Genomic DNA, 25,013 nt, shown 5'->3' with positions numbered 1-25,013 from the left:
AAGCAGTCACAGTATATGTTCCTACTGAATTTGCTTGCTTGTGGACCATAACTGCTACCTTATTTAATTCCAGGTGCATAATTGGATTGGTAAATCTGGGTTGTCACCTGACTTCTTTCTTACCCACAGGGTGAAAGGCCAACTCTGGAATACACAGTTTACATTGCCCAGTGGTCTGCCAATAATCACAGGACTTCATCAATCAGTGCTAACAAGTCTGTCTTTCCAGTGAGCTGTTTTATGATGATGACATGGTTATTCAAGTGTAAACACGTGACACATGTTTTGTTGAGGGATAGGCTGGCCATTTTCTCCATTTGCCAACCTGTGTAAACATGTTGACTATGAACTCAAGAATGCAATTTTAAACAAATCATTTCTGTTCAAAGTGTCAATTACCAAATAATTTCAGACAAGACGTCATGGACTGAAAAAAGGAGGCCATGTCAGGCCATGGTCAGGCCAAGTTTGAATAAACACAGCAAAAGCTTTGACGCACCAAGACACCTTAAGCGGAATTGTAGGTGAGTTTTAGGTTGAGAATGCATTACACACACTGACTAATCAGTCAGGATGAGCAGACATGTATGTAACTGCCGCCAGTGTAAAAGCCTGGTTGGGACAGCTGGGGATCTCCCGACCGCCATCTGTTTTGGTGTTGATGTACTCTCAAAACTTTGCACATGTTCCAGACGCACATGTAATTTCTGAACTTACTGTATCTCAAACCCCCCCAACATGTGTGCATATCACGGCATCTACGCATGAGTGTGGGCAGACATTGATTTTTTCCCCTGTCAACTAGTCTCCTAAACAGAACATTTTTGCGGTCCCTTTGACTAACAACCCCTTCAGCAAATTTTGCATAATACCGGTTTATGCAGTTAATCCCTGGTAAAAAAACTCTGATGTACTGAAGTCAGAGTTCTCCAACCTTAAAAAGTAACCAGGCAGGCCAACAAGTGCTGCCTCTATCCCGCCATGTTTAAAAATTAGCTACAAAGCTTTAAAATCTTGCCGCTGATTTCAAAATGGTTTAGATGCTACATTCACGTGTACAGGTACGTTCTAAAAAAAAAAATGTTTTGACACGATATTGGTGAAAAAAGCTACCTGAGATATCTAAAACTGCTTCCAATAAAAAAGACCTAGGCTGTGCATTTCAATGGCTTAAGAAATGCACTAACCTGAAATGAAGATGGTTTTTTTGGGGGGGAGGAAAAGGGCTTTGAATCCAATGTTCAGGCTTCATCCCCTCCCCATTTCAATACATCCAAGTTATTGATGCACACCGAGACCTTTATTTGAGAACTTAAAGTACATGTACACGTGGGCACTTCTAAACTTATGCAACCGGTAGCACATTTGGGATTTGAAAGAGCACTGCATCAGGAGAATTTGGCAAAGCAAGATACAATGTACATGTATTTCGTTCCGTTTTCCCTGCACACTCCCAGGCCTAGTCAGTGATTAACAATGTGTACAAATGTTATGGAGGAATTTCTCTGTACTTCAGAAAATACTGAAAAGAATTATCGGCCGGTATGTAACATGGATGTCATTTTTGCCACAAATTGACGGGACACTTACTGTCAAATTTCATCTTATATTTAGCCTATGAGGACCGTCAACAACCAGCAAAACTGAGCTCCATTTTCTTGGTCTTTAAGGCACTCATAGGGTACCGTACATGTAGGCCTTCCACATGGGCAGAAATTTTGTGACAACTCTTTGCTATGTTATGTGAGTAACATACTGGACAAAACACCGTACATGACACGCAATCTTAAATATTCAGTGAATTGTCTGGGTTTTTAATGGATAACACTGCTGTGGGGATCGGACTTAAAAAGCACAATGTTTGGGTACATGTACTTACGAGTTTCTATCAAAATAAACATGCTTTCTGTCCATGTACATGTAACATTCCAAGCAAACTATCTTGTAAAATTTGCTTGGGAAGCAAAGTTCTTAGTACATTTGCATAGAGCACATTCCTTAAATACCAGTAGCTTGATATTCCCAATTCTATGGCTTACTGTTTTACTCCTTCAGTGTGGAAAGACAATCATACATGTAGATGTACGCCATTTGCAAATGAACAAGCTTACTGCAAAAGTAATGTTCAGATACAGCACCGGTTAGGTGAGGGTGTGAAATCTGAAATTACACAGCGGTATTGTTCAATGTGACTCTGACACTGAAAAACCCAATATACCGGTACACGCCATTTTTTACAACCCTAACCTTAACACTGAAAGAGAACAACATGTGAGGATTATCCTAAAGGTAACTAATTTGAAAATCAGTGAGTCTGAATTACCGTTATTCTAAAAGTACATGTAAAAGAAGATGATTGTAGAATGACTTGTTTTCAACTTCATTTCTCATTTACACGGCCTCTAACCATGGAGGACTAAAACACAATTTCTCCATGCTCTAACTAACAGATTAACTAACCATACAACAAAAAGTATGCATTTTTTTACAAAATGTGTGAAGGCAATTTCCATTATCAGTTGGAAGCATTTATGTACATGAGTAGCAGGATGCATTACTGGAATTCTGCATACATGTAGACTCAAAATTTTCTTCAAAATGTCATTTAAGTAAAATACCCTTTCAACATGTTCAATAAGATCTTCCAGTACAGGCCAGTGTGGTGAGGGACACTCCACAGGTCCTCCTACATTCCCTAAGGAAATCTGTGCACTTCATTATGCAGCAGGGGCAGTGGCACTTATGTTGTTAGTCTCTGGCACTGATGATTTATGACTTGACATCTGCTGGCAGAACACTAAGTAACAGGTAGTTGATGCACATTGCAGGATGCATTGGTCATGGAAATTGCACTGATCCCCTTCAGGGCTTACAGCATGCACTGAGACACTGTCACTTGTGTCACTTGTTTTACATATGAAGTGTGGACATTCCTTTGTTCTCCTGTGGTTCAGGTAAATGCTCCTTTTTCTCCCACTAGGATAACTCCTTCCAGCCAGATTTTTGATGATGATTTAATGGAATGTTCCTCTTCATATTAAGACAGATAACCTTGACCCCAAAACGCCTCTGAAAGTCAAACTGATTTTCAGAGAGGGAAAACATTATGTGGACGCGTGCAAGTCCGCACAATGCCATCATACCATGCATTATGTGGACTTCTTTTGTGAAGAGGTCCACACTTGTACCTGTATGGGTATGACACGCCTGTACACCCCAACCCTACAGTATTACATGTCCAAAAAATGGGTCTCAGGTGTTTTAATTTTATCCATTCACCCACTGACTCCAGAGAGTGATTACAAATAATAAGGCCTATTGTTTTAGGGCTGCCATGATCTGAGATAAGACTTCAGGAAACTTATAACATAGATGTGCCATGGAGCTACATGTACTGTGAGTCTATGACCATGTACATGTATAAGCCACAGACAGGACCCTTCAAGTCAACCACTCCCAGAAATAATGTATTAGTCTAGCTCTGTGTAAAGGACAGGGCATTTTTCCCAAAGACATGTAACAGTGGTCTTCCCATTTCAAAGGTGTAAACATTTCTCATTTCTGTGAAAATACCTAATTCCTTTCAAATTCAAATGACATGAATGTACATGTGTGTACATGTACGTAAATCCTACAGCGGTTCCATAGATGTTGCTGCCGCTGTACATGTATACATGTAGGCCTACATTATGAGTCAACAGTAACACACACTCATCATAATCCTTCCTCCATTTGCAAAAGGGATGTATGTACAGATAGTACATATATATAAAATGTAAACGAACAGCAATTTCAATTCATCACTGATGCCCCTTTTAATTTGAAACACCAACTTGAACCAAGCTTCTTCTGTTCCTTCCTCCATGCTTGAACATAATGCCCAGACAACAGCCCCCCCACTGGGTGCCAGTTAAACCATAGAGAAAGGACACAGAAATTGAGGTGTCTGTGATTGACTTAAACAAACAGCACAGGGTCCACTTTAACAGGATGTTGGCCTGTATGTGTGATGAAGTGCTAGGTTACTGACCTCCTGGAAACTCCCCCCTTGTTTCTCGGAAATCAGAGACCAACAAACTTTCAAACTGTGAGCTGAGTGTTTGGATCTCACACCCACAGAGGTCTTTATTTCTCTCCCGGGAGAGGCTTACAACTACCCAGCATTTCACTTTCTCACTTCGGAGAAATGATGAAAGCATGAGATCAATGGATGAATCTGGGCGGAACCTTTTCCAATGACCCAAAATGAAAGTTCTCTACAGAGCTTGAGTTACACCAGTGAACAAATGCAAAGCTGTTGTAAGCAAGTTAATTTAAAATGACGTTGTATGTACTTCGGAAGAAGTTCAACATGCGAAGTGGAGGGGGGGGATAAAGTATACGGGAAATCTGCAGGAACAAAGCTGTGACTCCTCCTGAAACTCCCAGCACACCAATTAACCTGCTGAGTATTTTCAGTACAAGGCCTAGGCCTACACGCTGTACACAGTAAAACAGTCCATACAAAGTTGTGCCCGTGGACATTGTATACATACATGTACATGTACACTGTACATTTTGCTCCTGCCGACAACATTTCTCAAGCAAATTCATACACCCGCCCTTTCAAAGTTCTGTTTCAGACAAAATTACACAGGAACGAATTCAGGAGCATTCCCGCATTCTAATTTGAGGGTGATGAGAAACAAGAGACAGAAATACATTGTAATATCTTGTGTTATTTAAGGTCTGGCTTTCACTGCAGTAGCCATGCAAAACGGCTACGTACCAGGTATGTACATGTATGCATGCATGTAGGGTTTGTTTTTGAACAACCACATCTCTCCACGCTCTTTGCTCATGATACACAACATCCCTTATCATTCAATGTGAAGCATCTTCTGTGAAATACAAGTTATAATCAAGGCAGATGTAGCCACACGTCAATCACAAGCCAACAACACAACAACTGGAGTCAAGCCAAACTATTAAAAATAAACTTCATGCTTCTGTCACCGTTCAGTCTTACTCAAGTTACTGGATGAAAGACTGTGTGAATGACTTGTGAGTTGAGACCAGATTTGGGATTCATTGTGATAGACCATCGCCAAGGATCAGCAGCTAGGTGTCTTTTGGACATCAACTCCCCCCCCCTTGTAGAGAGTTTGTCAAAACATAAGACTGATTTCACAGAATTGGACATTCTGTTTCCAAACATTTTAAGCCAAATCACCCTATTTTAAAAGGCTTTGTGCTGACTAAAGTCACTGACTTCCGGAACATAGAACCACTGTAGTGAAGAAGAGATACAAGGTAAAGTCTTGTGCTAAGACCACATCTTCAGACAGGGGGTTTTGAACCACACACACAAGAATGAGAAAATGGACTTGACCTCAACAAGTGAAATGTCAGGTATGGCTAATGGCTAAGATACCAAATACATTTTTTTTCAAAGGACACTTTAAATGGCAGACAATTCACATATTGTACACACCTTGTTTTTACACACAACATACAGTTCAGGTGTTAACCGTGTTGGGAGAATGCTCTTTCTCTTTCAGTTCAAGACAGCGAACCCTTTTGACACTGGACATTTATAATTAATTGGGACAGCTGCTGAGAGTACACCAGGGTATATCTGGTTTCGCTCTCCTGTTTTCAATGGAAAATTGAACGCACACTAGACCCTGCATTTTTCATACAGACTGCTTCTTGCCATTTGGATTTTTTTTTCTTTCTGAAAATTTCACTTCTCAGAATGTATACAATTGCATAAATTAACAATACGACAGCCTCATAAATAATGAAACCGATAATACATGTAGCTAATAAACAAACAGAAAATGCATACAAAAAAATTACTGATTTTTACTGGGATTGGGAATCAGGAGATGATACCTGTTTAAGTTGCATTTTTCACAAATTTTCAGAAATTTATTCATGTTGTATTCACATCCAACTTCTATGCTTTATTATTTTCCTAGCACAGTTTACTTGTGCTTCAAATTAATTCCCTTGTTTCCTGGCATTTTTAGTAGGTGATTCTCTCTTGATTACTTTAATTTGCTTGATAAAGTCTATTCAAGTTTTAATCCTGAAACAGACAACAAAAACAGCAACATCATGTCTCATATAAGATTTGTTACCGTTTCAAGATCATGTGAGATCAAGAATACTTCCTTGGAAATAGAATATTTTCTTCTTTTCTTGTCCCACATAAAGCCAAAGGTAACTGATGTGCAGTTTGCACTGGCCACTTCTTTGTTCTATCTTCATACAGGTACCGGTATCATACGCACACATAACAGAAACACTACACATTTACAGCTTCACTAATTAGTTAGGCAAATCCGACATTTTAAAAATAAAGATTTTTACGGAGATATGATTTTAAATGATCCATACTGGTTGTTCACGTTTCATGTTTATACAGTCAGTTGCCAAAATAGTTTAGAATATAGCTTGTAGTTTTGTACCTACATGTAACTTCCCAAGGCTAGAACTTGAACTGAGCACGGACACTGAGATAGTTTGCCCTCTAAGTTCTGCGGCACGTAGGCCACGTAGGCTCTCAGCAATGGTGCGACGGGGCCCGAGCGACCACAACCCCAACGAAAGGCCCACCTTAAAATCGACAAACTAAAGTTACACACACAGCCTCAAATTTTTCCCTTCAGCGTCACCGAAAAACATCAGGCCTGTCAAGCAAACCGACCTCGTGTGACAATTTGTAAAACACGAGCCATAATTTCCCAATCACTGGTTCCAGAGCGACGGTATAGTACAGGCAGGAAAAGGTTTCCATTGGCCTAAAGTTAAGCAACTTCTGTACAATGGATCGCCGGTTGCGATCAGGACTCGTCACGCGTGACGGTCATCGCACCCCCGAACTTCACCCTCCTAAGAAGTCCCTGTTTCCCAGCAGAAACCAGTTAGGCCTAGACTCATTTTTCGAAACCTCCTAAGAGGTCTGAAACACTCACCTGGTCCAAGGTGCATGGAGGCTGTGGGTGCTCCGCAAAATCTGAAGCTTAATGATGCCATTTTGAGAGCCGTGTTTCCGAGCAAAGTGTGCAGAACTTCACTGTGTGACAGCTGACTTGCTAGTGCTTCACGCTGCGCAAGCGCCTAGCGTCATGCACTCACTGCACGCAGTAAACAGTCCATCCACCACATGCACAACTTGGTGATCGCTAGCGATGACGTCCTCAGCCGTGGAAACCTCGTTGAGTCAGAAGCCTAAGAATTTTCCTAGTAATTTTTTTTTTGAAAGATTGATTACACTTGTTGCCCGACAAACAAGCTAATGTTTACACTGTTGTCTACGAAGGAAATCTTTCCCCGCATATGACGGGTGATCTAGTTTTAAGTTCAACTCTACAGCGCACATGGCGGGAATGTTCCGGACGTTTCCACCGCAAGAATTGAAAACTGACACCATTATTTGCTTGTTTATTTGGCAAGCGCCGCGCGTTGGGAGGGCCACGCCCAATAAACGTTAGACAAGTCATGGACCAGTGAACCACAAAAAGGCAGCCCAATATGTCTCATATTTCTTTCCCCCTCCACAAAACCTCTGCGAACAAACATTCAATTATTCCGACGTAATGACTTTCTTAGAGTAGACAGCGGAAATGTGGTAATTTTGGAAACTATACGTCTGATATCAGATACACCTGTATTATGATTGTAATGACTGGTTCAGGAGGAAGAGTTAGCATTCCCCCCAAGGTTTGAGAGTGACGTTTTACACCGTGGCGTGAACCTAGTCCAAAGTGCTAATCGTATGTTACATGATGCAAAGCAGTCGGTTTGGTAGATTTTTTTTTTAAATTTTCGGAACGGATGCGGAACATCCTAGGATTGGTGGCGCCCTGGCCAACCACTGGAGCATCATCGCCTACTAATAGCGACCGTGTCGCGACCACCCCGTCGTCGTGCAGGCAGCGCGTATAGAAGTACGCCCACGGGTTGACGGACTGAAAAACAATGACATACGAAGTCCGATGGGGCCGGGGAGCTAATCATGATCTGTAGCATACAACCAATAGGCTTGATACATCCGTCTTCATAACTTATAACTGGAGCATCATTTGATTATCATAGGGTGATGGGTGCATCATGAACCCTTGGATTATTTTTTCTTTGAGTAGAGGGAGGTGATCGGGTATGGTTATCGCTTAATTAGGGGTTCCCTTTTTCTAACAGAATCACAGTAAGGATCAACAATATATTATATTATTATATTATTGGTTTATTTATTTACACAACAACTTGAATAACGGTCCTAAGACCGACAGTATTCAAATTTACAATTACGCGTACAACTAAAAATTTACATACATTGATACAATAAAAGTAAATTAAAAACAAAAGTTAAATTCTAGACAAAGAAGGGATTGTAGGACGCGCTCAGTATTACACCTTTGTATATGAAGACCAGAATGAGTGCTGTTTTGTCTGTCTTCCACTTATATCTTTTGTAACATCTTTAACAATAATTAAACCATATGACGGGTCAAAAAGTAACACGATCCTTTCATTGTGGTTGTGGTTTATCATAGTTTTCCAAATGCTGTGTTTCTCTATAGAGCAACCTACATCTCATGACGTTTGTCAGCCTTTATCCGGTGGGGGGGGGGGGGGGAAACGAAAGATCTGCTACGTGCGAGAATCATAATAGCGAACTTTGTTTAAAGTCATGGGCGGGAAATCCAAGGGGATCGGGGTATACATCTTCCCACCTTTTCGTGGTGACAAAAAAAAATCAGGCAGACTGTGAAGATTTTTAGACTTAACAACAACCAAAATGTATCCAGTATCAAATGCCATAATATTCTGTTCTAATGTAAGATTCTGCACGAATATCCCAACATCCCAACCGCCCCCCCCCCATTTCCAGCAAAAATTTACATTCCTACACCGTTGAGGGTTGTAATCGTGGAATTTCAACTGAAAAAATGTCAGCGACCCAACCTTTCACTCCGTTTGGAACAAAAAACGTAAGATATTCCAGCCCGAGTATGAGGGCATGTAAAAAATCGATTGGCCCAAATGTTGAATTTTTGCAAACACAAGTTAGCATATTCTGGTGGAACTTGGTGATGTGACTAAAACACATACACATACAACATTATTCGTTTGCACAGACTTTTAATCAACTGCTGTAATGTCATTTCCAGCACCGAGTTTCAAGAAATCAGTTCGATATACATGTGTATACATGATGAAAGTTTGAAATTTTTGCATGTTCCCGGACCTTACAGTTCTTCACTCGTTTACAATCCAAGTATTCATCTCAACTGTCCATGTTCTTCAGGTGCTACTCATACCAAACTAACTTTGGCATTTCACCACAGGCATGACGTGGGTGGGGGGGTGGGGACAGGGGGACAAGTTTCCTACCCTTGAATATATTGCCATTAAAAGAATAAATTTGAAAGGGTCAACATTTCAGAAACAGTACTACCACTTTTCCCTTGGGGGATGAGGATTTTATTATGGAAAATTTGGACAGTCGTGTTTAGCTTAATTTCCAATTAGCCCCTCCCCGGGAACCTGGATTTGACAACAAATGTGGAACACAGGGTGTTCAAATATACGAACTGTAGAACGCAGTTTACTTGGGCATTTTCCCCAACTCTGTTGTTACTACATGATCAAACACAAATGCTTTACAACAAGACCTCACTTATTTCATAGTCTGACGTGCTTGAAAAACTTGCCATTTATTTTGGGTCTTTGGCAGATTACTGGTACTGGGTTAAACGGATGTAAGACACAAAAATGAATACATTTACGACCAAAAAGATGTTTACTACCTCAGGAGAATGTGCAAAATAGAACCAATTTTATTAAGAAAACCTGTTTAATTCCAAGCACAATAATGAACTTACAGGATACATTTTGCACCCAAAGTTATTCCAAGTGCTGAATTTAAACATCTTCATTGATTCAAGTTTTCTCATTATATCCAAATACCCCAAGAAGTACTTCTAACGCTTTTCATATTGCTTTTGTCATATGAAATGCAAAACTCAAGATTATAGACTTAACCCTGTAGCACATTTGGCTAATCTTGGACCTTTCTCTGTACAGTGGGGACAAGGCCCCTCTTGAATACTGATTTGAAATTGAATGAATGAAACTGTCCAGTTTCATTCCCATCATGTTAAATTGTAAATCTCAGAGAATTTAGAGTAAAATGATAATGTAAAATAAAGACAAATAAACAAGCACGTTGCTTGCTCGTTGCTGTTTACCCACACAACAATGAATCAGCAAAAAGAAAAAGTCAGGCCAGCAAAATATTTAAAAATCCAGCATTTTTTGGGTGCACAAACCAATGTAACAGTGAGTTCTTCCTGGGATGGCATCACAGTTTTGCTCAAGAATATGGAAATACTCCTTCAGCATGTAAGAAGGCAGCAAAATAGCCTTTAAGAAAGTCAAAGAAAACGGGAATATGATATCAAGACCAAACAGGTGCATTTTTGAGGTGACCCATAAACACGCAACTTTTGATTTGTGACCACAAAGCTCATCCTGTTTCAAAGATTTTTAACCACGGAATCCAAAATCAACAGAATTTCTGAAGGACACAACTCCACTCCGCATACCACATTTTACATGCTATGCCAGATCCTCCAGCTATGACCATGACCACTGACCTATTGGGTCAAAGGTCAATAAGCTTCCAAAAGACGTGGAGCACTGAAGACCAACCCATGTACCAAGCTTGAAGTAACTACCGGTATGCCATATCCCGTCATATTTATGGTGAGAAAATGCACTACTTTCACAAAGCACTCCCACATTAGCACTGCATACAAAGTGTGGGCATTCTTTTGTCAGTGTGTAGTTAAAAAAAATAGGAGAGAATCCTCATTTTTCTTGAATCGTGAACACTTTTTCAAGCAGGACACAAAAGGGACACAGCCGTTTCTTCACAAGCAGGTCAGAGAATAAGAAACAAATGTTATTCAAAGGAAGTTGGACATTTAATGGTTAACAGTAATGAGCTAAAGTTGTGAGGAAATTTTTCACTGCCAAAATATTTGGCAATAAACTTTTATTCCTGGTAAAAGTACAGCATGACCGTGAACAAAAGCCATGCCCTACAGCTGCAACTGGTCTGACAATGGTCACTGTAACTTGTCATTCTGCGAGCATTCACCGCCCGCGCTGCTTGATGTTCCGACGCACTTTGATGGCACTGGAGCCGACGACGACCGAGGAGAACTCACGAGAGATGTAGGGGACATCCGTGATGCGATGGCCCTGGGAAAGATGAATAAGAACCCCCACCGAAAAGGGTGACATGAAAGGGTGATTCAAGTCAGGAGAAGAGTTGTGTTCTGTCTGACTCCACGCCTTATAGCCACTGGATGATGTGGAAGGGGAGAAGTAATGAGAAGAAGAACTTTTCGGGACTTAATAATTTCCCTTCAACCAAAACGCAGAGAAGTCCCCTATTTCAGCCTTACGCCAAAGACAATCCACAAAGAAAGTGTCAAGTTTTATCCCTCCCCTAAAAAAGGAAAATTATGCCCCACCAAATTATAGTATAGCAACTGCATGACAACCTCTGATGCCTCATCCGTTGCATATCCTGGGATGAAAAACGACTGGGTGTACAATGCAAATGATTTTAAAACGGTTTTCAATAAGTACACTTGTTGCATGGTGAAAGTCCAACTGTGAAACGTAATTGGCTGAGAAATATTCATATGACCGCTGAATAGATGTGGCAAAACAAGTCACTCACTTATCCTGGATACTTTTGCCTTGATCGTTCTTATAATTTCTTGGTTACCATGTTTCTATTGAGGTTTCTTACCTGTGTCAAAAGTGGTTGGGGCAGAGTGAGTGACCCCTTGAGGAGGGTGTTGACCATCTGCAATGCATCCTGGGACACATCCGTCAGGATGTAGAAGACTTTCTGGACGGGGTCAATTCCCCTGATGATGCCTGCGCATTTCCGGGAGAAGAATACATGAACCAGCTGTCACTCAAGAACAATTTGGACAGATAACCTCCAAAGCTAGGGACGGATTCTTAACTCTGGGCTTGGAATTGGACACTGTCGCTGAAATTGGCGTTCATGAATGACACAGATGTCTGTTTACACCAAAACAAGTTTAGGCAAGTTGAGTTCAAGAAGGCACCGGCTGTCAAAAGGCCAAAGTCGGTTACGGCAGCAGTTCGTGAGGGACGGAGTTGAACCAGAACTCACCACGGCAGGAGACTTTAAAGGGTGGCCTCCTCTTAGGAGTTATCCCAGGGATGGAGAGTCATGGGTAGGACACGGCTTATGATAGCGAGTGAGCCTCTTACCTAATCCAAGACACTGGCACACAGGGGTTGAGTCAAAGACCCTTGGGAGGCCCACCGACAACGACCGCATCTGTCGAGCAGAGAGGAAGCCAGATGTGAATCTATGTTAAGACAAAACACTGTGAATGAGCCACGTCTGAGGTCATTCAGGGACAGCGATTTGCATGCATGAGGTCTGCCCTATTAGCGCGGCCATACGCCAACCCACACGCTTGCTTAAACCACTTCCTGCCGGAGCAGTTATCAATGTTGATGATGCTGGGGTGGGATATTTATTTTTTTCTGTTTTCAAAATTCTTTAACCCCTTCGCGCTGGGAATTTCTTTCCGAAAGCCGACTCCAAGAATTCCAGCCTCGGTTGGCCACGAAGGCCACCTGCCAAACCGTAAATTCTCGGTTTGTGGCCCTGCGTGCTCTGCACGCTTTGAATTACACGATGAAAAGGCTGATTGTTCGGTGGCATGCAGCTCTACTCACGTTTCCACATTCCCGTTGCCTCTTTTCAAAGTGGGAACTATTGTGAAGCTGGTGATTATGATGCAAATTCAGTCTTTTCATTTCTGGGTCACACACAAAGACCAATTACCGTATGTACAAGAACCAGGGTCTGCCTTCTTTCACCGTGTTCGCTCAAGCGTGGGACGAGAATAATAGCTGAAAAGCGGGCTGAGGATCTCAATTTTTACAGCGTGTTTAGCTGCGTCCCACCGCTAAGGGCTTAAAAATTCCTATCTTCATTTACTGCACACTTACACCCACATGAAGAGTTGTCTGGTCTCCACTCTAGCCTGACAGACAAAATCTATTGATGCCCAAGTATTTCAACCAGGCCTGCAGCCTTGTAAAAAGAGCCCAGATTGTGCGGTGTTATCTAACTTTCTTTTGTTCACGAACCTGCCACAGTGCGCTGCTGACCTCTTTTCAATAGGGGCCAGATTAGCATGCAACAGTACTGTGTGGCTCATCGCTGCGGTGGTGGAGCGCTTTTGTCCCCGGTGGTAATCCGCTCACTCTAAATGCCCCAAACCGTGGTATACTGTTTCAAAACAAGGCTGGATTATCTCCACTTTTGAGAGTGAAAAAATGTCGGTAATTCCCAGCAGCCTGGTCTCCTGTTCCCAGTACGCTCTTTTGTTTCAAGACCCTGTTCCCTTTGTCCGAGTTCGAAGACCCTGGCCATGCATATATAGCATACGTGTCCGGATTCGGAATCCCCGGCAGGAAGTGATTAATTTCGAGCGACCTTATCTTTTTTGAAATACAGAACAGGCTCATTCACACTGGCTTTGGTTCAGACAAAAGCCAACTTCTATGATGACGCTATGTACCAATAACACACTTCTGTAGGAAAACGTCTATCCTAAGCAGAAGACGCTTCAGAACAAATAAACATGCGGTAAAAATTCCAAACTCAGCAATGGTCGACCAATATACATGTACATGTGAATACTACACACTTTTTTTTTACCGCTAAGGGTGACTCTCAAAAATCATATGTGCTCAGGTTCCCTATGAAACTGCTGGAGCTGGCATTTCACGTTCAGAACAGTGGTGTAGCAAGGTTACTTGATGGGGGATAATGCAAAAAATGGGCACGTTTCCATTCAAAAGGGGCAGGTGTGGTACAACTCAAGGCAGACAGCATAAGACAGTGTCTTTTATGGCAGAATAACTCTTAAGAATTCATTTACGAGGGGCATTTGCTGGGAAAAGGGCACGTGTTAAAAAATACTTGGGGATATATAAGTCCTCCCACGATACCATGCCACTGAGAGATACGAGATTGTCAACAAAGGCTTACCTTGGATGGGTCTGCACAGCACAGTCCCACAATGCTCCCATTCAACGCATACATGATGTGCCTTGGGGCAACATGGCCACTGGTCACGTGCACTGCGACTGCTTTCCACGGCAACACCAATGGAGTCAGAGACGACAGGGCAACTGGCATGAGAGGCAGTGGGGAGGGCTGGAGGTTGCTCAGGCTGGCCAACAGGGCCATGGTCCGGTGGTCCGAGGCCTTGTACTTGGTCCTGAAATTGGGACCCAAATTTTCCAGAATGATAGACCCATCCATGACTTGACTCAACAACATCACTTCCATTTGACCAGATGATGGAAGCTTTACACTCTCCGTTAGATTATGAAAGACTTCTTACGTATATTAATAGTGATTCTCCCCCAGTAGCTTCAGTCTTTTTTGTTCAGACATTGAACCTAGTGTTGTTTTTGTGACCACCACAAGACCAGACACAAGACCAGTAACACGGTGAAAAATGACAAATATCACAGTTCATTTGAATAGCCTGTGACTTTGAATGCAGACTGAGGGCGCCTTGAGATAGTCTCGTAAGGTCGCATGATGGCAGTAAGAGGTCTCGACTGCAACAGTGACTGGGTCCTAATCGATGAGAGCGACCAAGCCAACTTGACTGCTCCGGGAAATTCTGTGGACAGCAAATCCGTCCCATCTGCTTACCCAGCCTGGTCGCCAAGATTAGGCGCATCCACCTGCAGTATTTCAGGACAGATTGCCTCCGCTCCGCTCTGATCTCGCTCACCTCTCCCTTCCGCCTGGTGGTGCCGCCAGCCTTCCGCTTTGCCCAGAAAATCCAGCGTCAGACGTGGGACAAGGCGCGGCTGGCTTCCAGACCACAGCTGGACGATGTGTGTCGGCCGGGTGATGCGAGCAATGTCTATCAATAACTGCAGTCCGAGGCCTGGTCAAAAAATGTGATTACGGATGACTAAAAGTGTGCTCAAAACAATTTTGGGATAAGATTCCAATTAAAATAATTGTTCCGCAAATTTAAGCATTACTTTTCATTTATATGTTGCAACCATACCCCATAGATTGATTAGATTTCTTACAAAAATTAAGCAGGGAGTAAATGATTAAATGACATATTAATAATGCCTAAAATGATGAAAAGAAGCGGACTAATACTACGAAAAGGCAGAGCGATTGTTTGAGAGAAAGCACCATTAGATACCGAAAGGAGAAACCTCTCACTTTACTAAGGATGCATATGTAAATCTGAACTGATGGCACCACACTTTGTTTTTGTATGTGCTTTACTACGGTGCTCAGTGGACCGTGGGCCCCAACTGGCTCCACAGGAAATGCATAAGTAAACAAAACGAGACGTCATCAGAACACAGGCAAACCTGTGGTGAAAGTCTGACTAACCTTTTATCCACACTGTTGGCCAGCCACATGTGGCACTCCATGTTGATTAATAACAACCAAAATGTTCTTAAGTCACCACGGCAACACATGGTTGGACAAATGATGATAACTGGGGAGTCCAATAGGCATTATGGAAAAAAAAGGTTTCCAAAAAAAATCCAAATTGGAAATTCATTTTTGTGACCACACTTCTTTATTTGTATCTCGGACAAAACTGCATGCCTAAAATTTGTCTTTCCTACTGCCATGACCTTGTCATTGGTAAAAAATTGTAGACCAATGTGTTAGACGGCGTGCAAAGTATGGTACCTTGCATCCACCCCATGGTGTTGATAATGAGAGGTTTGTCTGGATGTCTAGTCTGGTACTGCTGGAACAGATACTGAATCATCCGGAGATAGGACTCGGGGTCACCACGTACATTGACATCACCATAGAAACACATCCTGCAAAGATGCAAGGAAGGACTTTATGACTCACTCAGAGTACCATACCAAGAACCATTCTCTGTAAACCAAGCATGGTATTTGAGTCTTCATACCGCTACTTTGATTTTAAGATGTGAAGAAGACTGGGTTTGAGTCCCAGAGCCAAAGGCTGAGTTTCGAGTTAGAATTCAGTCAGGGATTCTCCTTGAGCAGTGTTTTCTAATACCGGTATATACTTGTATATTCATTTTTTAAAAAGTCAGATCGATCTTTTAGGTTTTTGATTTTAGAACTTGCACTCTGCAATTCAATGCAAAGAAATAAGTCTATGTAATAAGGCAGTGTAAATAACTGAACTACATTATTATGTCCTATGATTCTATTTTACAAGAAGTCTTACATTTTTCTATGCATATTCCAAAACCTGGCCCATCTTCTTGAGCTTGAAGCACAAGAAATAGTGTGAGTCAATCAGCGAGACTCAAATTTGAGCCTCAGGCTGAGGCACTAAATCATTATTCAAGTCAGATCAAGTCAGAAATTGTTCTCATAGCCATAAGTTTGCATTGTCCATTGATCGTGATTTGAACAAAGTAATAAGGTAAAAGAAATCAAAAGTAAAACAATCACAGAAAGTGACATCATAGCACAAATGATATATGGTATGAAAGCACAGTACAATTGGTCTATATACAGTCATTTGCAACCACCCATAGACAATGCATTAACCTGAAGGAAAACCAAATTTAAACCAATCAATCATGGCAACTTATGTTTATTTTCAATGTGTAACCTTGGTACCTTGGTTGAACATTTTTGACTACATCTCCGTGATTTGACGTCTTAACAGTCTAGCTAATATTCAGGGTGCCCTCCCTTATTTCTGATTGCTTAGACTGGCTTTTTTTCCCAAGCTGCCTTACATAAAAAATGTCTTACAAAACCTGCCTTTGCAAAAAAAACTCATTCAAATGGGTATATAGCACTACACTGATGTTATGCACCACTGTAAAATCATGTTAAGTTATCATTCAATGAGACAATGTAATGCAGGCCAGTGACAGAAAAATCAATAAAATTCCAGGTGGTTTTAAACTTTTGCAAATGACTGGACTGCAGGAGTTGGAAAATAAGTTACTTACATTTCAGCCTTTCTCGAGTGTGTGAAGGGTGGACCTGAATTAAGAAACCAACAAAGGAAAGTTCAGACGCATAGAATGACCCCCTAAGCCACGGGCATCCCCGGGATTTTATGTGGGGAAGGGGCTGGAATTTCAGCGGAGTCAAGAACTTGTCTGCAGCAAACTGATGAATGTTTGACGGCAGAAGGGAGTCACTTCTGAGGTATTTCCAAGCAAGTGATTTACATCCCTTTTCCATCTCTTTTTTGTTTTTTCATCTTTTTATTTTCTGTTTTTTTCTTCTTTTATGTTTTATAAATTTTTTTTTTGGGGGGGGAAGAATGGGACAAGTAACCCCCCTCCAGGAATGCCCACGCCCCATCCCAAAGTCTGACAGCTTTCAGACACCCCCAATTTGTGCTACTACCTTATCAGACAAATGCTTACCGAGCAGTGGCTGGGAAATGTGCTGTAGAGACAACAAGCCAGGTGCAGTGAACTCTGTTTGGGCCATGTCACATTCCAGATAACACAAGCTCTCCATACTAAAAAAAAAAAAAGGGAGCTTAAAATTCAGACAGAATTTCAATTCAATTGAAATTCAGTTCTGCAGGAATAGGCTTACTCCATGTAAACAGCTTGACAATAGTGCATGCATTTCTGCAGTGCACAGTGAACCTGTATGTTTCGCTGAGGGATACTCGGGTTAGAAAGTCTTATATTGTCTCCTGCATTGTCGATCAAAGTTAAAAAAAAAAAGGGGGTTGATATAGTTAAGAGAACATTCAATGAGGCTGATGCCATTTTGCAGTGACCGAATCAACTTGGAATAAATAAAATCTAGGGGACCTAGCTTTTAATTGTGTACCGACCTCAATGTGTGAAGTGGGAAATAATGCAGATAAACCTTTCATTTAAGTATATCAAATTTGAAAACTTTGAATCTACGCTACCTGGCAATGAGTGAATTGGACAGGTAACGGCAGAGCGTGGACTTTCCCGAGTTCTTCCAGCCACAGACCAGCACCACTGCAGTGGCGTCTGTGGCACGAAGCCAGCCACTTATTGAGTCTGCGACAGCACGGTAGCCGGGTAGGGTGTCAAACACTGCACCGGGAGTGCTGGGTGTGGTGGGTCGAATGCCCACCGCTGCCGCTGCTGCAAGATTGGAGGTCCAAGATTCCTCGCGTTGGGTGTACTGAAGTGAAAACACAAAATAGATATCTGGCCCTAATCCCACCTGAAACTTTCAAAACCTGCTTGGTGATTTTGAGGAATTAGAAAAAGGTACCCTGTACATCCAGTTGGCAGGTACATGTGTTGCTTATCATCATTTGGTATTTTATGTAGAACATTTGTTTTTAGTGAAGTTTGACATCAAATTTGAAGCTAGATAAGTATGTAGTTTTTACTGCTGTTTAATGTTTTTATATAAAATCAACTTGTAATATTTGTAGTGAGCTGTCCAATAACCACACATAATTACTGAAGTTTACATTAAATTTGAATTGAATTACTTTACATGGGACTTGATGATGCCCATTGAAAAATTAAGCAAAAAGAGCATGCCATTGTGTATATGAATTACAATAGATCAAACGTGACTTGGGATGTTCCTGCCGGCGAGGAATCTACAGTCGGGTGTAGTCATAGATAAACTAGATAGAGGAATAGTCCTGTTCTTTATTTCAGAATTTCACAATAATGGCAACTTTGCCATGCCCTCCAAGGATTTGGCAATGCTACATTGCAAACTCGCATCTCAAATCTATGCCTTAAACAACATGTACCTGTCTGGGTTCTGGACTACTGAAGAGATTTCCAAATCCAGGGAACCGTTCAACGTACGTCACGGCATGGTCCTCCGACATCTTCTTGAGGACAAGGGCAACAGTGAACTCCTCCTCCAAACCTTGGAGACTGGCACTAAGGGCTATCTCATCTTCTGCTGCTAAGAATGCCTCTAGGCTCTCCATTAGGGTTCGGGCTGCGGACCCCCCAGCTTTGCCTCGGCCACTGGGCAAAGTCTCCACGCAGAGGGCACAAGAGGAATTAGGGGAGTACAATGGGTGGAAGGCGTGGTCCGTGCTGTCCGAGATTGTGAAACCCAGGACCGTGATGCAGCCGTGAAGGGAACGAAGGAGGACGTGGCCATGGAAACTGAACTTGCCTGGGTACCGGAGGAGGAGCAGGCACTGTTCACTGTTCAAAAGCTTCAAGATTCTGTAAAGGAAGATAACAGAATTCTCAGACTGATATTTCCAAAGAAATTACTCGTACATTTCTAACTTGGATCGGATATCAAAATAGTAAAAATGAGGCACCTTTAGCGAATCCATACATTTACATAAGTGATGTCAAAATTACATGTACATCGCTGTGGTCACCAATAACACATTTGATGGAAGTCAAAAGGCAACGGCTTCCACAGTGGCTTCCACAGGCATGCATGTTACTTCAAGCCAATTTAGTTGGATTTTTTGGTACAAAGAAGAAAGCAAGCATGAATGCAAGGAAGAGAGGTCTTTATCCACTCCCTTTCGACATAGATGAGGGGGCATTTGTGCAGGCTGTCCATACAGACAGGGCGGAAATGAGGCAAAAGTTACCTGTAGGACTGCTCCTTATTGTCATCTTTGGCTGATTGTACATCTTGCTCCATTGGGTAATCTCCTGGACTTCCTTCATTCACACCTTCTCCTTCATTGATGTGGTTCTCAGTCTCAGGAGATGGTCCATCGTCATCTTCCACCTCTCCGGAGGCCTCCGTCGTCACGTCCAGGGCTGGTTCTGAGAGGCAGGATGCCAGTGAATCTTCCCCAGAGGGCAGTCGGTTGCTCTCAACTTTTGCACTGACTCCATCACTGTGGACTCCTTCGTCTTGGAATTCACTTCCTCTTTCTTTTAATTGGATTTCTTCCTCGAACAGTTTCACAGACCCTTTGGCAGGAGTCCCTTCACAATCTTTGTCCTTTTTCTTCTTCCTTTTCGGTGTTTCTTTCGCAGGAGCAGATACAAGTTCCTCAACTTTCTCACTTGAAGAATCGGCTTTCAGATGCTTCCCTGTTTTTAACTTCTTGACAACTTTCTCAGCAGATGTCTTTTTCTTTTGTTTTTTGGATAAACACTTTTTCCCACTTCCTGTGTCCTGACCGGTTTTCCCACGTCTGAAAACTGGCGAGGAGGTTTCGGGAGATGCACTGCTGGTTGTACTCCTGGCACTATGCTTGCCTTTTGAATTTTCACTTGGAGATGGTGAACCTCTACTGAAATTGCCATGGGACTGGTTACCCAGATCGACGACAAACACACTCTGCATGGGCTTTTCCTCACGTGATGGACTTCTGGGCTTGCTTCCTTGCCTGACATCCCCCTCCAGGGAGGTCCATACATTTGTGATATCAGGATGCTTGTCCAGTTCGTGGCACTGAGACCTGGAATTCCCTTCCCTATTTTTCTTCCTGTTGACTTTGCTCGGTGGGGTAAGACTAACAGTCCGCTGGATGCCAGACCTGAAATCTTGGCCCAGATCAACCACGGTGATGGAGGGAGATTCGTGAACTGCTGTCTTCCCTGATGCACCTGCTGTCCCTGAAACTGTGTCCTTCCTGTGACCTGTTGGAGATATGGAAACAGAAGTTGTCCCGTCTGTTTCACTTGAGGATGCGTTGACCTCCCAGATGCATTCTGCAGGCCACTTTGGGTTGTCTTGTCTGGCAACACTTTCAGAGGGCGTGCCTGTCATGGAAGTGCGTGCATGTTTCCTTTGTTTCCTTGTCCTGACCTCTGCAGCACAGCATGCCTTTTTAGCAGGTGTGACCCTGTGAATGACGACCTCTTTGCCCTCCCTGAGAATCATTTCAGGCAGGCCTGGCTTCAATCTGCGTCCTCCAGGTGGTGACACTTGGTGACCTTTGACTAAAGCTGCAGCATTCCTCTTCAGGGCCTTGGACACCTTTTGACGTTTGGCTACGGGTGCCAGTTTGGCTTTTCGGACGTTGCTCGGCGGCTGATGCGCCAATGCGATGCGATCACCCGAACTACGCTTCTGTGGTGTTCTTTTCCTTGCTGTCTTGCCCATGATGCAAGTCTACATATACATGTATGTTCCTGCAGTCAAGATAAAGTCAAGAAATAAAGTAAAGCCAGTGATTTCTTCATTTTGAAAATGTGCACATTCAATTATCAGCAGCAATGAGTCCAAATTCTAAATTTACAATTCAAGGAACTGCCATTCAGAAATTAATCCTGAAAGAGTGTACGGGGAAGAGGAAAGAATCCAATATTTCAATCCAATCCAATGCACTCTTTTCGTGCCACGTCTTTAGAAGCTTTCCCTAAAATACCTTGCAACCGGTTTGACACTTATTCTACACCAATGCACAAGGAATTAAATCTGCTTCTCAGCTACTTTGTTGACACAGTTTTTTGGAGGAAGGGTGGGGTAAGGTTTTGGTCTTTGCAAGGGGAATATTTAGAAGGCAATTTTGATCAGCAGTCCTATTAATGATGTTACTTATTCAACGATCAATATCAGTTACTTATTTAACATTGAATGCCAAACGTCGAACACGGAATAAGTAATTTTATTTCAGTAATTTTTACAGGTGGGGGCAGGAACAAATATGGGAAATCATTTTCACATGCTTTTCAAAAGGAGTGAAAAAATGGACTTTTCACCCAATTGTCATTTCTCTTATTTTTTTTTTTTTGGAGGGTGGGGGATGGACGTGGTCCCTGCTGGCTACTGCCATGTTGCACCTGGAGGCTCTTTTTATATTGCAGGAAAGAGTACAAGTATTTTTTTTTCACATAATACAAATTCGGAAATAAGTAAAAACCGTCTTCTCTTTCCCTTTCAGTATACTCTACCATCTTACCACTGATGAACCAACTTCAAACAACAGATTTCCTTTCCTTCCAGAAGTATGTAATCAACCCGACCTGGCTTTGCCCCTCAGAAATGCCACAAAAGGTTAATTGGCCAATAAATTTCCAAGTTTTGTGGCCTCTCAAAACAATTTGGCTCCCCCTAACCCAGTGAAAGTTTACTTCTGGACCTGCCCTCGACTCCAAGCTTATTACATGTAGTTCCACTTTGATCTCAAAAAGGGAGACTTCCACTTTAAAGCCACACAACTGCCAACAGAGGAGTCAGTAATTTCATCAAACTAGATGCCACTTTGTAGCCAGTGATTTTAGGTGTATTTTTGTGTGGCGACGTATTCTACGATTACTCTGTCATGTCTGTTCCATGCTCCAACCTGCAGTTGGCATTTGGTTGGAACAATGAAGTATCACCAGCAAAACTTGCAGTGCACCGAGTTGTCAATTTTTATACTTTTTATACTGTATTCCTTTGTAAAGAACTAGTGCGCAACATGATACCTGTACAAGTGGGCCAGTGAAATTTGTGTGTTCTGAAATCACTGCTATACTAAACTTTCGCTATTTTGTTGCACTTCAGCATTTGTTCCAGCTATAGTTGGGACAGTCCCAATAATAGTACTGCAGTTGGGCTGGCCTAACTATTGTCGGTAAATTCTATATAGGCCTTGGACCTATAGTAGGGACCGCAACGGTCTACTGCGCACATCATCTGCGCACGTACAGTTTTGTGTACAAAAGTTTGGTTTCGCGTCTCCAAACCGGAACTCTCCGGTTTGAACCGGTTCTTCCACACAGCACCATTCTCAAATCGCTTCGTTTTTCACACACGGCAAGCTGACGACTTCCGTCAGCACCTCGTCGAAGTTTTGGCGAAGTTCGCCCGATTTTTCTTCGAAATACGGCCGTGAAAAGGAGGTTGGTTCTTCTACAAGCGATTTTGGAGCATTTCTGTCGTATATACAAGAAACTAGTGTCCATTTTTGAAATTTTCAGGTTATAAATACCCTTAATCATTTGGACTTGTATAAAAGACTGTGAGCGCATTTGACCGCCGAGCGAAATAAGTTAGCGTAACACGCCGAGTGACCGCCATGGGACCAACGCGTCGCACAGTCTGTCAACAATCGTGTGTGCGCGGTGGTGTAGCCGCGTTGTTTCGTAAAGCGCGCAGCGCGGAGCTTTTTTCACGCACCTTTGCATTTCGTGTAACATCATTTTTGATGAAGATTTGTTTGGGGAAATGACTTTGAAACCAACATTTATCAGCTCTTACATCTATACATGAATATGTCGATGTTAATTTTTTTTTGGAATATGAAATGACTGTCCACATGCACACCATGGGTGAAATGATGAATGAACCTGGAATTTTATGAGACTTCCAATAAAGAAAGGCTGAATAGGAAGGACAAAAGACTTAACAATATTTATTTCAAAGTTTTTATTGTTAACTTTAATGTATTTAAAAAAATTACACCGACTCATTTAAGTTAAAATTATGTTTTTCATATCTGAGTGTTCTGTCCAAGTTTTTTTTTTTACTTTATATTTTGGATGAAAACTGAAATTTTGAAAAATTTCTTCGAAGTTTTTTTAATAAGTGGAGCTCTACATCGAAAAATCTTCGAGAAAAAGACGTGGTCATTTGTATGGTGGATGTTTGTCATATGAAATGCCCCAAACATTCTGGTTTGCTTTACTGTTGCTTGGTAAGTCATTTGAATGTTTAGTTTTGATTCTTTTCTATTTATGTTATAATTGCCTTTTCACAATCTTTATTTGTTTACATAATATGTTAACACTGTATGCTTAATGGATTAATATCCTTCAATTTTATGATTTATTGAAAGAAGATTCCTTTAATAAAACAAACTATTCGGCAGATATTTGGAATTATGAAGTCTTCTTTTTCTGTCCGTTTTTAAACAGCCCATTTCCTTCAAAGTCATGGGCATCCCAACTCAGTTGTGGCGGTCCAGGATTGGATGAAACGCCAAAACAGGGTGATGTTTAAATGACATACACAGTTACTGATGCAGAGTATAACAACTTTGTCTTAGGTTTAAGAGAAATGGTTTCAAAAAGTGCTGGGGATACCCTTACAACTTTTAAGAAGATTCAAGACGATATCACAGACATATGCCATGGAAAAGACGATGTAGGTTCTAAAATACTGTGTGAGATTAAGAACACAATGAGTGATCGTGCTGCTACTGAATCTAAGTTCAATGCAATCCTCCAGTCTTATAGAGAGTCATGCCTTCCTAAAATAACAGATAACTGGGATTCTTTAAGCAAGACTGCCAAGCAAAAGTTGATTGAAATGAACAATTTCTTCTGTGGACTTCACCTCCTAGTTTCAATGGCAGAAACAATTTCAGCATTGTGTAAACAATTTGTTTATTGATGCAGCAACTTCTTTAGCCGATGGGGAGTCAGTTCAAACAACCACACGTGATGACATGAATGTAACAATTCCATTGCTAGTCGGTAAAACTGTCAGCCACTACTTTGCTTCTGAGGATGGGGAGAGACAGATGTACACGGGTGAAGTCATTAGTCAGGTTCCTGGGTTTCCTCACTGGTTCAACATCACATAAGATGACGATGAAGCTGTGTACTCATACAAACTTGTTGAGGATTACAGAGATGGCAACTTGGAAATTGTTCCCTCCTAATCCACCCATAACTACATAAAGAGAAAATAATGCATTTCAATGTGTTCAATATTAAACAGCATCTGAATCTGTTCTTATCACCATTGTTCCTGTATGTTGAAAAGGGTCTGCATTCACTCCTCATTTTCAATTTCTGATCGTAGGACATAATGGATGCCTATATCCTCGAAGTAGACCTACTTGTACATAAAGAAATTGTTCTTTCTAGAACTTCTGTAAACTTCATTCTTGCCTTAATATTCTTAAGTGTCAGCAATAAGAAAACTAAGCTATATCAGAGAAAATCAGACAAACTGTATTATTAAAATCATGCAAGGAACTGGTTCACCTACCAGTAGTTAACTTCTTACAGTTTGTTAAACGGATGAAACCACAACTGGTGCTTAGAAAG

The 25,013-nt window shown here is 41.8% G+C and overlaps 2 protein-coding genes across 5 annotated transcripts in view; both read right to left on the bottom strand.

The window, feature by feature from the left end:
• LOC110974008 (uncharacterized) overlaps positions 1-7,678 on the bottom strand; it is a 33,112-nt gene extending 25,434 nt beyond the window's left edge. Inside the window, exon 1 of the mRNA XM_087136040.1 lies at positions 6,963-7,678. Within this exon, the coding sequence (XP_086992166.1) occupies positions 6,963-7,023 (61 nt within the window). The 5' untranslated portion in view covers positions 7,024-7,678. The remainder of the gene's footprint in view (positions 1-6,962) is intronic.
• Positions 7,679-9,670: 1,992 nt separating this feature from the next.
• The window catches only part of LOC110974000 (polynucleotide 5'-hydroxyl-kinase NOL9-like), a 19,626-nt gene continuing 4,283 nt past the window's right edge, over positions 9,671-25,013 (bottom strand). For all 4 annotated transcript variants that reach the window (XM_022225283.2, XM_087135529.1, XM_022225280.2 and 1 more), the window contains exons 2-12: positions 19,664-21,164; positions 18,845-19,277; positions 18,008-18,252; positions 17,502-17,599; positions 17,076-17,109; positions 15,815-15,951; positions 14,795-15,035; positions 14,117-14,348; positions 12,316-12,385; positions 11,819-11,949; positions 9,671-11,259 (exon numbers count right to left, since the gene is read on the bottom strand). In XM_022225283.2, coding sequence (XP_022080975.2) covers positions 11,152-11,259; positions 11,819-11,949; positions 12,316-12,385; positions 14,117-14,348; positions 14,795-15,035; positions 15,815-15,951; positions 17,076-17,109; positions 17,502-17,599; positions 18,008-18,252; positions 18,845-19,277; positions 19,664-21,135 — 3,201 coding nt within the window. In that variant the 5' untranslated portion in view covers positions 21,136-21,164 and the 3' untranslated portion in view covers positions 9,671-11,151. The remainder of the gene's footprint in view (positions 11,260-11,818; positions 11,950-12,315; positions 12,386-14,116; positions 14,349-14,794; positions 15,036-15,814; positions 15,952-17,075; positions 17,110-17,501; positions 17,600-18,007; positions 18,253-18,844; positions 19,278-19,663; positions 21,165-25,013) is intronic.

This window comes from Acanthaster planci, linkage group LG04, assembly GCF_054643075.1.
Source record: "Acanthaster planci isolate LZ-2023a linkage group LG04, COTS_SCS, whole genome shotgun sequence".
In the NCBI taxonomy this organism is placed as follows: domain Eukaryota; kingdom Metazoa; phylum Echinodermata; class Asteroidea; order Valvatida; family Acanthasteridae; genus Acanthaster; species Acanthaster planci.
The sequence above is the reverse complement of the archived record's forward strand: the minus strand, read 5'-3'. Positions and strand labels throughout refer to the sequence as shown.